The sequence below is a fragment of the Argiope bruennichi genome, chromosome X2, assembly GCF_947563725.1.
Source record: "Argiope bruennichi chromosome X2, qqArgBrue1.1, whole genome shotgun sequence".
NCBI lineage: Eukaryota > Metazoa > Arthropoda > Arachnida > Araneae > Araneidae > Argiope > Argiope bruennichi.
In genome coordinates this window covers 87,111,018-87,127,764 of record NC_079163.1, presented here as the reverse complement: position 1 = coordinate 87,127,764, position 16,747 = coordinate 87,111,018, and the positions used below count along the sequence as shown (strand labels likewise).

At 30.9% G+C, this 16,747-nt stretch overlaps 1 protein-coding gene across 3 annotated transcripts in view; it reads right to left on the bottom strand.

Moving 5' to 3' along the window:
* LOC129960059 (uncharacterized) overlaps nt 1-16,747 on the bottom strand; it is a 353,127-nt gene that overhangs the window by 236,278 nt on the left and 100,102 nt on the right. For all 3 annotated transcript variants that reach the window (XM_056073116.1, XM_056073113.1, XM_056073114.1), the window contains exon 2: nt 7,028-7,155. In XM_056073116.1, coding sequence (XP_055929091.1) covers nt 7,028-7,079 — 52 coding nt within the window. In that variant the 5' untranslated portion in view covers nt 7,080-7,155. The remainder of the gene's footprint in view (nt 1-7,027; nt 7,156-16,747) is intronic.

The following is a 16,747-nucleotide window of genomic DNA, read 5'->3' as shown; positions in this document are numbered from 1 at the left end:
CACTAAATTAGTTTCTTCATATGAATTTCAAATTGTATGTGTATGTTTGTTTCAGAAGCACTTTCTAACGCTTGTTGTGATCTTATAAAATTTAGTATAGATGCTATTAAATTGAACATACTACAGTTTAAATCAAACCTGACTCATCTCTATTCTGGGTAGAATGTCGGTTGTTTAAATACGCATAACAAATGGTGAGATTGAAATAAATTGTGCTTTTCATATTTCAATGCATTGAACTATAAATCTGGCGAAGCTAAATCTTCTTTAATCAATATTTATGAATAGTAACAACCCTTCCTCTCTCCCTTCTAAATATAGTGGTGTTGGGCCTTTTAAATACATAGAGGAGAATGCATTTGATTCGCTTTCTTCCCTCTGAGAAATTAAAAATTACTACAATTAAATTTTTTTTTATTGAGATGATAACTTTCAATATGAAATGTATGTATAACTGCTCAGAGCAACTTTATGAACGATTTTAGTAGGCAAGCTCTCGGAGTTGAACTAAAATTATTCCGATGGTAGAGGAGTTCTACTTCATCCTTTCTATGTTGATTCGGAGTCATCGAAAGACATTTAATAAATGGACCAATTAAAATGAAATTTATATATCTAGGGCTCCTTAAAAGTAAGATGCTACCAAATTAGAATTAAATATATAAGAATCAAAGAAGAAAAATACACTTTACTGTATAAAATACATTCCCGAATAAAATACACTTTTTATTCGGGAATCTATTAGAATTTGACAATGTTCCAATAATAAATCTATTTATAAACACTATTAACTAGCAACTTTGTTAAATTGGCTGTTTCGGACGAGACATAAATAAGAAAAAAAACCCGGGTATCATCTATAACCTGCTAATAAATAATAATCAATGCAAATCAGTCATCAATCAATCAGTTGTATTCATCAAAAAATCATTTTAAGAATTTGGTTATTTGATAGATAAGTTGAGAAACATATACATTCAGACCATTACAGAGAGAAATCAACTTATCAAAATAGATATTCTCTCACATATCAAATATAAAATCCTCTGTAACTAGTACTGAAAATTTTTTTAAAGAATGTAACGAAAATAGCCACAACCAGCTTATTAGAATAACCCTTTTCAAATAAATAAAACGCGAAAGTCGCTGACATCAATGCATCTAATTAAAAGCGTCCACCAAATATCCTCATAAAAATAGATTTCTTCGCATATGACAAAAACATTCTCCACACATTTTTTTTCTGCTCGGTATTTTCAGACTACAAAGCAAAACATTTATTTATAAATTGTACTGGATCCATTTTGTGCTGACTATGCGATAAGCAAATATGTGAGGAAACAACTAATAGTAAGGAAAAAAAGTCAATTGAATGGAAATGCTTAGCCCGATGTCATAAATAAAGGATGGCTTACTTAGAAAAACTCATCGCATTAGTGTTCTTCTGACTGAAACGTCAACATGTAAAGGCTCATTAACCATGCAAAAGGCAGCTTCCGATGGAGAAAGCATCTACTTAATAGGATTCATATGTCAAAGAAATACAATAAAGCTCTTTTGTAAGCAGGGTTTTTTTCTCTTTCTCTGTATTTGTGGATAATAAACGTTGTTATTCATCATTCGTCCTGCATGTTTGCGAAAGATTTATGTGAGGGTTATGTAAGACTTAATAACACAAATGTTCACATATGTGGAGAAAAAATTAAAAAAAAATTATAATGTGATTTCATTGAAATGACTCGTAAACACAGTATTTGGTTTACACAAACGAAGCATTTAAATGAAAAAAAAATTGCACAGGTATTTATGTTTAAGATTTTCAATATTTGCTATGTTTTTAACATAATTAATGAGCTATAAGTGTTAGTTTGATAAGAATTTTTTTCATCTTGTTAGGATAAAGAAAGACAATAATAATAAATGGTAATTTTTAACATTTGCCGTACAGACGAGTATTATTACAAATACATTATCATGAAGTTAGTTCATCAGTGTTACTGATATGTGAAAACACTAATCAACAGATAGTTTGATTGTATTACTAGATTCATGAAGAAATGATTGCTTATTTTAGTAGAATAGTAGAGAAACAGCAATCGGAAGGGGTAACAGATGTTACATTTATAATGGCTTAAAAAAAGAGGGAAGCATTTTTCTTTTCCTTTTTGAAAACCCTAGACTTGAAAGGATATTTTAGAATTTTTCTAATTACAAATTAATGGTTAAATGGAATTAAAAAATCATTATATTCCTAACAAGTATGGAAAATAAGATTTTTATATATAGACAAGTTTAGTACTTCTTCATATTAAATATATTTTCTCTCACACAAACATACTCTGCTGTACTAAGTATAAGATGTTTTGCCATCATATAGGATGTATAATTCATTTATTATAGAGCAACAGTTTGATTTGGTTGGATCTCAAGAATATCAAATAAGAATAATATCATTTAAGTATTGAATCATAGTAGTTTTATTTATCTTTATAAATTAATGCCACTTTAAGTACTATTCTGGTAAACAAAAATGATTCTAGTAATTCTGATATAGATTTCAATACAAATATCATATTAATATTCTATATTTAATTATTGCGAAGCAGTAAAAGAAAAATGAATGGCATAGTTTCTCTCAATATTACAAGGGAACAAAATATATATTTTCCAGTTTGACTTATTCCGTATGTTTTATATAATGCTCGTTTATAAGTAATACTTTATGTTTCAGTTAAGAAAATTGAATGGATATTCTTTGAAACAATATTTTTCCACTTGCTATACAAAAATGAAACCAAATCTTAGCCGTCTGTTATCAAAAAGGTGAATTAATTTTAAAAAAATAATTAATTTTTCTCTGTTTCAGAAAGCTCTGGTTAATGTAATATCTTTCTTTAAAAAAAATACTATCGTTATTAAGAAAAATTTTATATCATAAAATTAAAAATGCGAAAGATCTTCTTCTAGAATGAAGATCTTATTTAATTGATAATGCAAATGATTCTACACGAAAATGTGAAGCAGTTTTATTAAACTCAAATAAGAATAATATTTCCTTAATAATTAGATAAGGTTTAGATGGCAATGCTAATTTATTATGGTTAAATGCCCTATTTTGAAACTACACGAGAGAGATATTTTAATTATTTAGTATTTTCAAATAATTATCGGGAAATAAGGACGATATCAGTCGTACGGATTTCCGAATTTTGAATATAATTAATCTTTAAGAAAAAAAAAAAAATAAGGGGAAGAAATTTTAAAGTGAAGTACTGTTATATGCATATATAAGGAGCGTCCAAATGGAAGTCGAACTGTGGTACGGGTGAAAATATTCCAAGTGATAGAATTTCAAAGATTTTTTTGGTAGATGTTTAGATTTGTTTGGACTTATTATGTGAACTCTGTAATAAGTTTGTTAGCAGTGATGTAGAAGCGGCAAAACAAGAGACATAGTGTTATGGATTCCTCCACACAAGAAATATGATTGGTGTAGCATAGACAGATCTGATTTTTGTGCCAAATCTATGCAACCAAATCCTCCAAAAGTGTCTAGAACACACAAATCTAATGTTTGTCAAAGGAAGATATTAATGGACTAACATCTATAACTCAATGTGTATGGAATTGAATGTATGTCACGAAGTATAATTTCCGAAGTTGCTGTGAGTTTCACACTACTGATGGGTCAACGGCTTGGTCATGGTAATATTGGGAAAAACGCACTATGTGATATAAGCAGATATGTTTTTCATTCGTCTCTAAATGCCGGTTCCAGTAACATTTTCCTCCTGTAGAAATGAGCTTATTGCGTGCCGAGCCTTTAAGAGAATCTATGGCACGAAGTTACTTGTTTTACAGGACTCTATTACATGGTTACTTATTTTAAAGGAATCTATAGCATGAAGTTACTTATTTTGTTTCTTCTATTTCTCCAAAGGACACACCAATTTGTGTCATATTTCCTTTCTAATAAATACAACCATTTATCATAGAAATTTAAAATTCTACTATGTGGAATAATGCTCGTAGAACTACAGTCCCTCTTTCACTGAGCAAACTTTATAGATTAATTCATACTGCCTAATTAGATGGAAGTAATGCGCTGATTTTGAATCATTTCTCGGGTGGATATTTCGTAATCCAATCTATGGGCTATCTTCAATGCAATTTAAACCAGGCTCTCCGTTTGGAAGCTTTATCGATGCCAATTATAATTCTAACCGACAGTATGTAGTAAGCTACGAGTGGCTGTGCCATAAGTGATTGTTATAATACATGTTTATATGCTTGTTAAAGCTACACAAAGCTCACCACAAAATTAGAGTATAATAGGATGAAATAGATTTCAGTTTCATTGTATGTCAATTATTGGTATTCGAAACTAAAACTTGTTCAAATACCTTACGTTTATTCATTACAAGATTACTCATTACTAGGTTTATAATATTATTAGGTTTAGAATTATTTAATAGGGTGGAATGGCATACTGTGTAGGTATCCCTACATTGCCAGCTTCAGTTGTTACTGAGAATATTGATTGCAAGGGAGTAAAATGACTGCATTTAAGGGTACACACACAATAGGTGAAGATTGTCTAACTCAAATTTAACTGTTTGGTTTAAATTAAAAGTGTATCAGACAAAACAATTTCGTACATTTAAGAGGAGGGAGGATTCTCTATTCGATTTCACGTACTAATGCAAGTTGGAGCATTTTATATTTGGTAGTATAAAGATAAAAACTGAATTTTATTTCAGACGTTTTGCTTTCGATCAACTGAATGAAAAATTTTATATAGATCTATAATTGATATCTTAAATATCGTCTTTTTAATATTATAACATAATTGCGCCTTTGGGTATCATGGCCATATGCTAAAGGAAGATAAGCGAGAAGTCTCTTGAAGATATTCCCCTCAAAACTTAATAGAAATCTATAATTTTGGAATAACGACTACATAGAAAGTTTATTTATTTACTTCGTTGTGTTTTCGAGTTTTAGGGCTTGCACATAGGCAGCGTAATTAAAAAAAAGTTTTTTGGGATCATTGTACATTCTGAAACGTGGTGATTAATCGAAATTTCGAAGTCGAAATCTGTGACGATTACAATTCTTTCTTTTTGCATACTTCGTATATTAGACAGTGAAAAGTAAGATAAAACCAAATTATTTTATACAAGATTGTCCTTTGTGGAAATATGAAACATACTTTCTAGGATTTATAATAGGCAACGAAATGAAAGGACTCTCCTCCATCTGTATAAAAGAAATCTAAGAAATTACCTCATATTCCTTATCTAAAATAAGAGACTTGCTTTTTAACTTTCAGTATTTCATTTAGATTGCATGAAATCGATTTACACTGGTAAAAAACAATAAAAAATATTCCTATTAAATGCTATCAATTTTTTTATTTTCCTTTATTTGTTATTGAATCGTCGTTTAGACGAGACATCATATTTTTATTTGAAATATCATGAGCTAAATCATTTATTAACGTAGTAATAATATATGAGATAATTTCGGAAATGTTTCACAGGCTCATTTTTTTTAGAAACGGTAAAAAAGATATTAAAATTCTAAAAGTATTTGGCATTCTGTAGGCCATAAGTCAACCTCCAACGGATACAGACGTGACAAATGTTGAAAATCAGTGATCCTAGATTTCAATGTTTATTTAAAAGATTTCTCTGCAACGTACAGCAGAGAGAGAAAAAAAGACACCTGAGCCATATTTTTTTATTTACGTAACATTTGTTAGATGGCAAAATGAAAGACAAAATTTATAAACAGAAATATCACTTGAAAGTCTTTTATGTTTAATTGGCATTTTTACAAAATATTCATTTTTCTATAAAATACAAAGTAAGTTTAGGGCCTTTAAATTGATTGAAACATTATATCATATTTTTTTATTACAATCAGAGCTATTTGGTATTCTTTAAATGATTAGAAGATAATCTCCATATTTAATGCTTTAATTCGGAAGCTCAGCTTGAGTCAATTACATACGAAATGTCATCAAAATGCTTTATTACATAAAATCAATAAAACCGTAAATGATATTTTATTGAAAAATCTATACAAAGGATATCCATTCAAGGATATGGTAAAGCACAAAGTGAAAATTCACCTGATTTGTTGACTTTTATAATAATATATTAATAACGTTTTTCCTAATCTCTCAGATATTAATTTTTATAGATTAAATTTCACAATAATATTTATAATTGAGATATGTTATGCGCATAAAAACAATACGCAAAGTTGCAGCTTAATAAAAGTAGTTATAGAACAATGAGTATTTTAGCAATGAATTATTTACTGATTGCTGAATGTTTTCCTCAAAGCGGAAAGCAAATGGAAGCCAATTTCCTCTGAAAGTCTTCCCGGAAGGGAATTACAGCTATATATTTTAGATTAAGCTTATTTCCACTTTAAAATGGTAAACTTATCTATTTGAGGTTAGAAAAATACCCATGCTGATATCCCATCATCGTTGTAATCGGTAAAGGTAATTTCCGCATTGCACCATTTCTTTCAAACAAATGATTAGCAAAGCACCATTTCCTAAAAAGTAAAATTAATTGTGTACCATTTCCTTCAAAGGAATAATTAATCTGTATTTTGTTAAGAAACAATTATTGCAACATTTTTTCTTGAATTTAACATGAATTTGTGGCACAACAGAATGCTTTAGAACTGTTAAGGGTTCATGCAAAGTCGAGCATACCAAACTTACCTAAAATTAAACCCCATTGTTACCATAAGGAGACGGTTATTTTGAAATCATAACATTACAGTTGTTACAGAATTTTGAGCTGTCTGATGTCAAATTTTAATACTAATTTCAAAATTTCTGGAATAAAAACTCACTGTTTTTTCTAGCACAAAGTTTATTTGTTTGTTCTTCAAGTGAGTCTGTCATTTTTAGAACACTCCGTATGCTATGCGCTATGCATTTCAGCGTGCTCCAAACTATTCAAAGGTTATTAAGTAAAAATGAAATTTTATAAATTCTTACCTCCAGCCGGCTTTAGTACTAAATAACCAGCAATGACTCGTCTGGCTGCCATGAGGGAGGTTGCTACCTTCCACGTTCCCCAGGATCCATGGGCCAGTGTTTCTGCATTCTTCAACTCACCAGTATCCCTAAAAATAAAAGCCCTTTATCAAGACCATTTCGTATTGAGAAATATCGATATTTAAAATGTATACCGCAGTAGATTGCTTCACTCGGGATTTCATTTGCAATTCCGTAGAAAACAATTTACAAGTGCTTATTAAAAATATTTTTTGTAAAATTTTTCGAATAAGAAAGAAATGTAATTCGAAAAACTAGAAATGTAATTCATAAGAAAAGTAATGAATCTAAAATGTTGATCTAAAGCAAAAGGCAATATTTATACAAAATTATAACTTTTAGTCTGCCCCTAGCAGTTCTCAAGTATCTTAAAAAGCGGGAATCCATTCCAGATTAATCAGCGTTTGCTCAAGTAGTCAATGAAACAGTCGGATTATATTTAAATCCCCATCCTTCAATTAATATTTTAATTATTAATATTTCCTTTATCACACATTTTTATTTAAATTGACTTAATTCTTGTTTTTAACGATTGAATCTTGTAAGCAAATTTTTACTCTTTACTGTCGCAGTAGATTATTGAAATTTTGTTCACTTGTAGGGCTCCGGGAATTAGCTTTTTTAATATTTTTTTATCTTAATTGCCAATTAATCAATTATTTTCCTCAAAGTTTGAATCTGGCTAGTTGTAAATGTAAGAAAAAGTGTCCAAATTAACGAATTTTGAAATACATCAAAGACAACTAAATACATCAAAGAGCAACTAAAATAATAATAAAAAAAATTACAATTTAACATACTAATAAAAAATGCTGAGGACTTATAATATTAACAAGCTTTAATTGAATTTCAACGATATTCTTTCAATAAAAGTGAATGCAATACAAACATTTATTATTCAGTGTTATATTTCATAAAACATTCTTTCTCTTTAATCGTATTGGTTTTCTAAAGACATTCTTTTCTATGATGTTGAGTGATTCGTTAGAATATGTTTTTTTTTTCTCAAATAAAAAGTATACAATGAGAAGTTACTGTAATTGTCAAACAATTCTAACCCGAGATTTTGACAAATCTCCAGGGTTTAGATTTCTTGGGCATTAAAAAACAAGATTGGGAATTCTATTTGTATATAATGAAGTTCGAGACTCGATTTCACCGAAGAACTACCGTGTAAGTGGGTCTGGTAAACGTTAAATCCGTTCGGGCCAAACGTCCTCCCGCTGGTGTGGCGAGGAGAGAAGGGGTTGCTAACTCAGGTGTCGTCCTCGTCAGCTGACCGCAGTTCAAAATTACGAGGTCCTTCCTAAAATAGCCCTAATGTTGCTTTTAAAAGGGACGTTAATATAACTAAACTAAACAAATTGAAATTGTATATGATGAAAACGATAACTCGAAAATGAAATTAGATGGGCGGATGAAGTTAATATATTGTCGTTTCACCAAAATGGTAGATTTATATCAAATTTTAGGCAAAATCTATTTCTGTCTGCTGCTCTCTGGAGACATATGGGCATGATAGTTCGAATACACAAGTAATTAGAGAACTGGAATCTGACATAGATTTATTAGCAGCCTTGTCTCAAAATTGAACCCCTTCATTCAAGGGCCTTATTAATTCGTACAAACAAGAACTGATTAACTAAAAAAAAAAAAAAAAAAAAAAAAAAAACGCTACACGCTACATTCATGAAATTTGGTTTTGACACCAAATCTCAGATCTGTATAGAGTCTCGAATGTAATCTCGGAAAGAAAAGAGTCAAATGCATATTCGATTTTCCATAAAACACTACGAATCTTAATACAATGCGAATCATATTGCATCTTAAACGCGAAAAAACAAACAAACCTGGGAATATTACATTTACCAATTGAAATTTTCCCCAAAGTAGTATGAGCTTCTTCCCAGTTATAATTTACGCAACACTACACAAGGTACTTTTCTGCAGCTTCAAAATTCAGAATTAAAGCTAGTTCGTTTGATAACGCTGAATTATTTCCGCCCAACATTTGGCTTGCAAATTGATCTGGATAGTTTGGCAACCCTCTCTTTCAGAGATACTCATCCATAACAAACACCTTTAGAAAGCGTTACAGGAATTAATGGAATTAAATTGCATCTGTTTTCCTCGCAATTTATGTAATGAACTCGGAATGTTTGCCTGAATTCTATGTTGAAAACTCAATAAACATTCATGGGGAACATATTCATTCTATTCATTTATTATGAATTGATTTCATGTGCCGTTTTGGAGAAGTGTAATACTTAGACATGAAATTGAGGAATAGAATAATGCCATAAAGATAGGAGGATGGAAAATTATATAGTTCGTCTATCCTAATGTATTCAATCAATTCAAAGATCAATTTCAGATATTAATCTTTGAAAAATGGTGTTTTACCTTATCAAATGTTTCCCGAATGTGTATCTGATATCTTGTATCTCATTATATTCATGTTAATTTTCTTCAGAGTATCTCATTATTATTACTGTTAGTTTGGTTCTTGTTTTCTCTTTCTTAGAACTTCGTTCGATTTTTTTTTCTGTTTAAGGTTTGATTCCAAAACTTTTCAGATATACGGTTAAAACTTTAGTATGCTTTCTTATAAAGAAATGTTTTGGATTATTCTACCGATTACAATGATATTTAAATGCATAGAGGAAAATACAAGCATGGTATGCCTAAGTATTCTGGAATTATTTTATCAAAGTGACAATAATATACAGTTCTTCTGAGTGCGAAGTGGCTTGTGGCTTGTATGTTAATTTGGAAAGAGCAAAATTATATTGAAAATCTACTCTCTCTTAAAAATCGCGATCAATAAAGAATGAAAAGATAAATTGGACGAAAGTTTAGTTTAATTAGAATAACGTCCTGTTTTGAATCAACATGAGGCTACTCTGATATGAAATTAGTGACTTCGAACAATGGTCAATGAGGAGGGCTACACTAAATCAAACAACCCCTTTCCCCTCCAAATTTCAGCACAGCGCCGCAGGAAGATGCTTTAATTCACCATGGCAGCAAATACACCAGCATGCACTGTGCCACTAATTGTCTTGACACCCCACCTCTCATATTCATAGACTCTACCATAAGAGCTACTGCGACCACACTTCATATAAAAGAGTAAATGGAGTTGTTGCAATACCATTAGTGAACATTTCTTTCATAAGCCCAGAAGCCTGAAATTAATTCGACAATTTAATATTTGTTTACTAGCCGCCTTTGGCGACCAGCCGGTTCGCCAATCTTAATGTTCGTTTAAATTTTAATAATTAAATAGGTTGAACCGGAGTTTAACCCCCTTCTTCGCCAAGTTGCGATAACGCTCCAAAGCTGGCAATCTTTATTATGCACTATAATTGAACATCTGCTCCTTTGCTTTTGAACATTTCGCAAGGTCGTTGTTGGCGATTTTTAAAAATTGCTCCAAGCAGGAGGTTAAACTCCGGTCGTACCATTAAATATTTTACGCAATTCCAACTTCAATAGATTCTTCGGCAAAATATTTTAAAACTTCAAATTTTGATAGTCATATAATTCACTCATAATATTATAAGGGCCTTCAGTCATAGCCTGATATGTATCTCTCTAATTTTCTGTTACCCCTCATAGAAATTATGCTTTAAATTAAAGTGTAAATGATTAATCTGCAATTAATATAATAATATTTTTTACTGAAACAAAGCATTTTTTTAATACTATGATTACTGATAATAGAGTCACTGAGCGTTTAGACTTTATGGGCACTAAAGAATATCTTTCTTAATTTATGTAATATCTCAAGAATTTGTCCACAAAAAATTCTCAGATTCATCATGAACAGATCGATTTATTAACAATGTTTAATTTTAAATGCATCAAACACTAAAAAAATAAAATGAATCGTTTAAAATAATCGGTCGAAAACAGGTTTAAAAAAATACTTAAAAAACGATGTACTTAAAACTATAAGCATATACAAAAAAGTATATAACTAACATAAATACAATTTAATTACAAAAGCATCCAATTAACCTAAAAATAATTTAAATCATTGAAAATAGGTTAAAAAAAACTACTTAAAAAACGATGTACTTAAAACTAAAAGCATATACAAAAAATATATAACTAACATAAATACAATTTACTTAAAAAAGCATGCAACTAACCTAAAAATAATTTAAATCATCCGTTGGTTGCCATGTCAACAGTCAGAAAACAATGCGCATGCGTGAATTTTCTTCGCCAGTTACGTTAACGCAAGTGCGTGAATTTTTCTACGCCAGTTGGGGTAACGCTATGCAGATTATACATTTTTAATTTCCTTTATTCTGTGTTATTTTTATTCAAAAGTACTTCAGAATGAATGTGAAACATGGATTAATTAACAATGTTTAATTTTAAATGCATAAAACATTAAAAAAAATAAACAGAATCGTTTGAAATAATCCGCCGAAAAATGTTAACCCTAGCCTCAATTCTGTTGGGAGAAAAAAATAACTGAAAGTTGGCGGTGGGGAAAATGGAAGATTTTTTTGGCGGAAAAGTTGGCTGTGGGGAAAACGGAAGATTTTTTTGGCGGAAAAGTTGGCTGTGGGGAAAACGGAAGATTTTTTTGGCGGGAAAGTTAGTTTTTAACTAATAATTAAAATTCTAATTAAAATTTCAAAAAAAGGGACCCCAGGTGCACATTCCCGACCTCTAAGGTATACATGTACCAAATTTGATAGCTGTATGTCAAATGACCTGACCTGTAGAGCGCCAACACACACACACACACACACACACACACACACACACACACACACACACACACACACACACACACACACACACATTGAGCTTTATTATAAGTATAGATGTTGAAACGTTCGTGTCCTCTAATTTAATGTCGGACGTAACTTTAATCATTTTGAATATTTCTCATTTCTTCAGATACTAAAGCATTTAGAGGCAGGCAAAAGAAAGATATTTAGATAAATCGAATAATTTCTGTTTGATCAATAATTAATAGTTTTCATCACAAAATAATAAGGAATTTTATCTAAGACTAGAATGTTAAATTATTATGGAAATATTTTAATATGGTAAGTAAACTATGAGAGAAATATTTAAGCGTTTATTGAAATAGGAATCACTGAATATAATTTATATCTTAAAACGAATTCAACATTTATTTGTTTAAATATACTAATAACTAAATAATAAATATTTGAGCAATGCAATAATAACATAAACTAACGGGGGTGATTTCCTCGAAATTTCCTCGCCTACTATCTAATGAAGTTGTCCCCCCAGCTAAAAACTGAATAATAAATATTTGAGCAATGCAATAATAAGTAACATAAAACTAGTGGGAGTGATTTCCTCGCCTACTATCTAATGAAGTTGTCTCCCCAGCTAAAAATTGTAAACCTTGGACAAGATCCTGAATGTCACGTGTGTTCAAATTTTCATTTTTATTCCCACTCATGACAGCTGGATACTTCGTACCGAAAGCTGGTACTTGTGTGTTAATTGTATGATATTGGCAAGTAATGGTTACGAAATATCGATCTTTAGCGAGAATCGAACATTATTAAGGAATTTAGCGCGCGATCTTTGGCCTTTAATAGCTAAGATGCGATTAATAGGTAAGTATCCGAAAATCAACTTTTTTTATAGAATGAAACAAATTTTGACATAGAACACAGATGTAGTCACAAGATCACATACTAAATTTCATTGATTTAAATCATTGTGCAATAATAACTCATAATTTTGAGCAAAAGTTCAGACCGAGAGACAGTCAACCCTTTGAAGGATTTAGTTTAAATTTGGTATGGGTCTATATTATAGATGTCAAACATGCGTACATAAATTTATGTATCTATCTAACTCTTTACGTTTTGTAGTTCTGGTAGTTATGCTCACTTGTGTACGAATATTCAGACAGACAGGCTTCCTTAGAATGGAGCTCCTTCAAAATTTGACTGAAATCTGCAAATTTGGTGCAGAGATTATATTTTACATTTCATGCTTCTAGCTCAAAGTGTCTTCGAATTATCTTGTTCACAGACAGACATAATTACCGAAAATGTATTTTTTAGGCTTATGGAAGACACAATTATGTTTCAGGCTTATGGAAGACAGGATTATTTTTCAGATTTAGGGAAGTCTGAAACATAAAGAAATCTCGAATTTGAATTTTTTAACGATTACAATACTTTTTTTTATATAAATCATATACGAGGAAGTAAAAATTAGAAATATACTGGTATTCCCTCAATTAAAAAACCAACACAAAATGTTAGTTTCCAAATATAAAAGAAAATTTTGAGTGACCAAAAGAAGATAAGATTTTATCCAAATATGCGTAATAAGTTTTACTGATCCGTTGATGAATATGAAAAATCTTTGAATAACTCAACAATCATGGAAATTTCAAATGAACATAAAAGGAGAAGCGGTAGCATGATTATGTACATGCGTTATGTGCATTTATTTGTTTTTTTTTAATATTAACATAGCAAATAGGACGTAAAAGAAAGAACACATCAAAACAATTTCATGCTTGCAAATATTGCAAATGAGGATCGTTATGCTCAGCTTGAAGCTAAGAAGAATCGCCGGGTGAGGCGTCTCCATGGATGATTATACCCGACGTCATAAAGTGTTGAGTGTTGATGATTTTCGTGAAATTGAAAGGATGCTTCGAATACTGGCATGTGTATACTCATCCAGTCTAAATATTATAAAAAAAGGAGTGGATGCACTTAGGAAAAGAGTGGCAGAGCGTCATTCGTCATCACCTATAAATTAAATCTTTGTTGTGAAATTTGGCAGAATTTATCTCAGATTGAAGTGGTGAACTTACAACAAATTCTCCTAGATTATCTCATCAGGAGTAACCATAGCTGATGCTTTGTATGCATTACAGCAGGTTGTGAGAATATATCTTACTAGAATTCAGTAACAGAAATTGTAATGGCATTCTTATATTCATTTTGCTTACCCTCCGAAAGTTATAAATTAGGCTGGTTTCGTTTTATATCTTGCATTTCCCATACATTTCTATAAGTGTTTTGATGTTTTGCATTATATATTTTCTTTAGATATTTTTTGATATTTGCTCTTGTAATAAAATAAAATTATTAAAACATATAAAATGTTGATCACCCTTAATTTATTGATACTAATGCAAAAAGTTATGTGTTTGCATTTTTTAAAAACAATTAAGGAAATACCCTAGATCAATTTATCTTAGCTTAAAATGGAAAAGGATCACTTTTATGGAAGGTTTATATTCAAATAGGGAAGATGATTTATTGCAAGCAATATTTGTGAGGTAAAAATTTGGAAAATCGTTTTTATTCTACAAAAGTGTAATATATTTCTTTTTGAATCTTTAACCTTTAATATCTATGTGGCTTAAAAATAGCAAAATTAATCTGAATAAACTAAAAAGGTAAGGTAAAGATAAACTAAAGGTAAGATGTGTAATTTCTATGACCTAATGTTTAAAGAAAATAAAATATCAAGACCCCCCACCCATTTACTTTCTACTGCCATAAATAATTTCGACTTACGAGGGCTAGTTAGTTAGTTTAGTTATATTAACGTCATGTTTTGTAAAGGGTTAAATTGGGATTCTAGTTTTTAACCACGATCAGATGGCGAAGATGTCACCTGAATTAACACTTCTTTCTCGCCAAGCTTCTGCATCATATGTGGACTTCAGTGAGATGACGAAGATGATGGCAGAGCCGACATCCTTCTTTTCAGAGACAACTTGAGGACGATTTACCGACATATCCTACATATAGTGGATCTTCTGATGGAATATGAATGTTTTAGATATAGGTTTGGTGGCGTATATGCAGCCGAACATTAAAAAGCCTAAATTCTGACATCAAGTTACCGTGATTACTACCGGGTGTTTCAAAAATGACCGGTATATTTCAAAAATCCATAAAAACTAAACGGGCAGCGGTAAAAATGCACCGTTTGTTGCAATATGCTTGGGAGAACAGTAAATTTTCAGGCAGACAAACTTGCGAAATTAGTTACAATTTTCAACAACAGATGGCGCTGCAGTCTGGAAAAAAAAATCTAAACTACGATATTTTCCAAATATCCACCATGTGCAGCAATAACATGTCGTAGTATCAGAATGAAATGAGCAGAAACCCGTCTCAGGCGGGATGGCTTCACATGTAGAACAGACGTATTGCTTCAGTTGTTCAATTGTTTCTGGATTGTGGTGGTTCACCTAATCTTTCAAGTGTCCCCTCAGAAAGAAGTCGCAGGGGTTCATGTCTAGCGATTTCAAAATTTTTCAAACAGATCCTTTATTGTATCGCTTTTCGGTTCTTTGGTTACATTCAACTTTCGTTGAAAACTTCGTCTTGTTGCAACAACACTGTGTTCTGCACGGTAAAATTCCAACACCAGAAAAATCCTTTGTTCTAAGGAATAAACCATTTTTTCACAACAAACTTGCAATCTGTGAACAGCACACTCTTAAAGCAGAAAGACGACTTACAGAATGGCGAACTCAGACTGCGTTTTCTTCTATATCTTTGAAATCCCCTGCAGCGCCATCTGTTGTTGTAAATTGTAACTAATTTCGCAAGTTTGTCTGCCTGAAAATTTACTGTTGTCCCAAGCATATTGCAACAAACAGTATATTTCTATCGCTGCCCGTTTAGTTTTTATTGATTTTTGAAATATACCGGTCATTTTTGTAACACCCGGTACTTACTACACACTTTTAGCGATAACATCTGGCTCCTTTATATATAACATCATCTCATTTTTAATGTTTATGCATACCTAACAGTAGAAGATTAACCCTAAAGTTTTTTTATATCCAGAAATACTTCGAGTTAGACAGCAAGTACAAATGGTGAGGTGGAACATCTTTTTTTGCCAACTACTTTATTTTTTTAACTCATTATTCTACGTATTTTTTAAATAAAATCCTTATACTATATTCTTTTGGAAAGTTCAGATTTAAAATATTTGAAAAATCCTATATGCTGAAGCCTTTGCATATTTCAGATTCAGACTTATCGATCTTTTGGTTAGAATTTTTATTTCCTATTTATTTTCGACACGAAATAGGTTGTTAAAAGAATTCACATTTCTATGAGAAAAGAATGCAGTTCCTAAAAGCACTGTACACAGATTCTCAAGTTTCTTACTTGAAACTCACTTCCCTGTTATTATCTGACTCAATAAATTTTAGAGTTTAGTTATTTTTGTTTAGGGATTTAAAGCAAAACATTTGTGAGCATCAACTATGAATTTTTATCTGTAATGCTTTTCCTTTTATATATACGCTATATACGCTATTTTAAATACAAATTAATAATCGCAGTACAAGAATGGTGATAGTTTTATTAGCTGCATTCCGTTTATATTTAGGTGTGAAATTACATGGCGATTTTATAAATGACCTCATAATTTTGAGCTGAGGTCAGATGCGGAGTACAGCAACTGGATTCCCATGAAATTGTTTAAACTTCCATGCTATACCAGTATAAAATTATTGGAATTTCATGTACACGAAGCCACTATTATGATGGCTTTTAATCGAGAATCGAACTACCGACTTTGGCACTTTCTACAATTTCGCGGTTTTGACCATAAATTAACACTTCAGCTGCCTTGCCTGTAATTCATACCTAT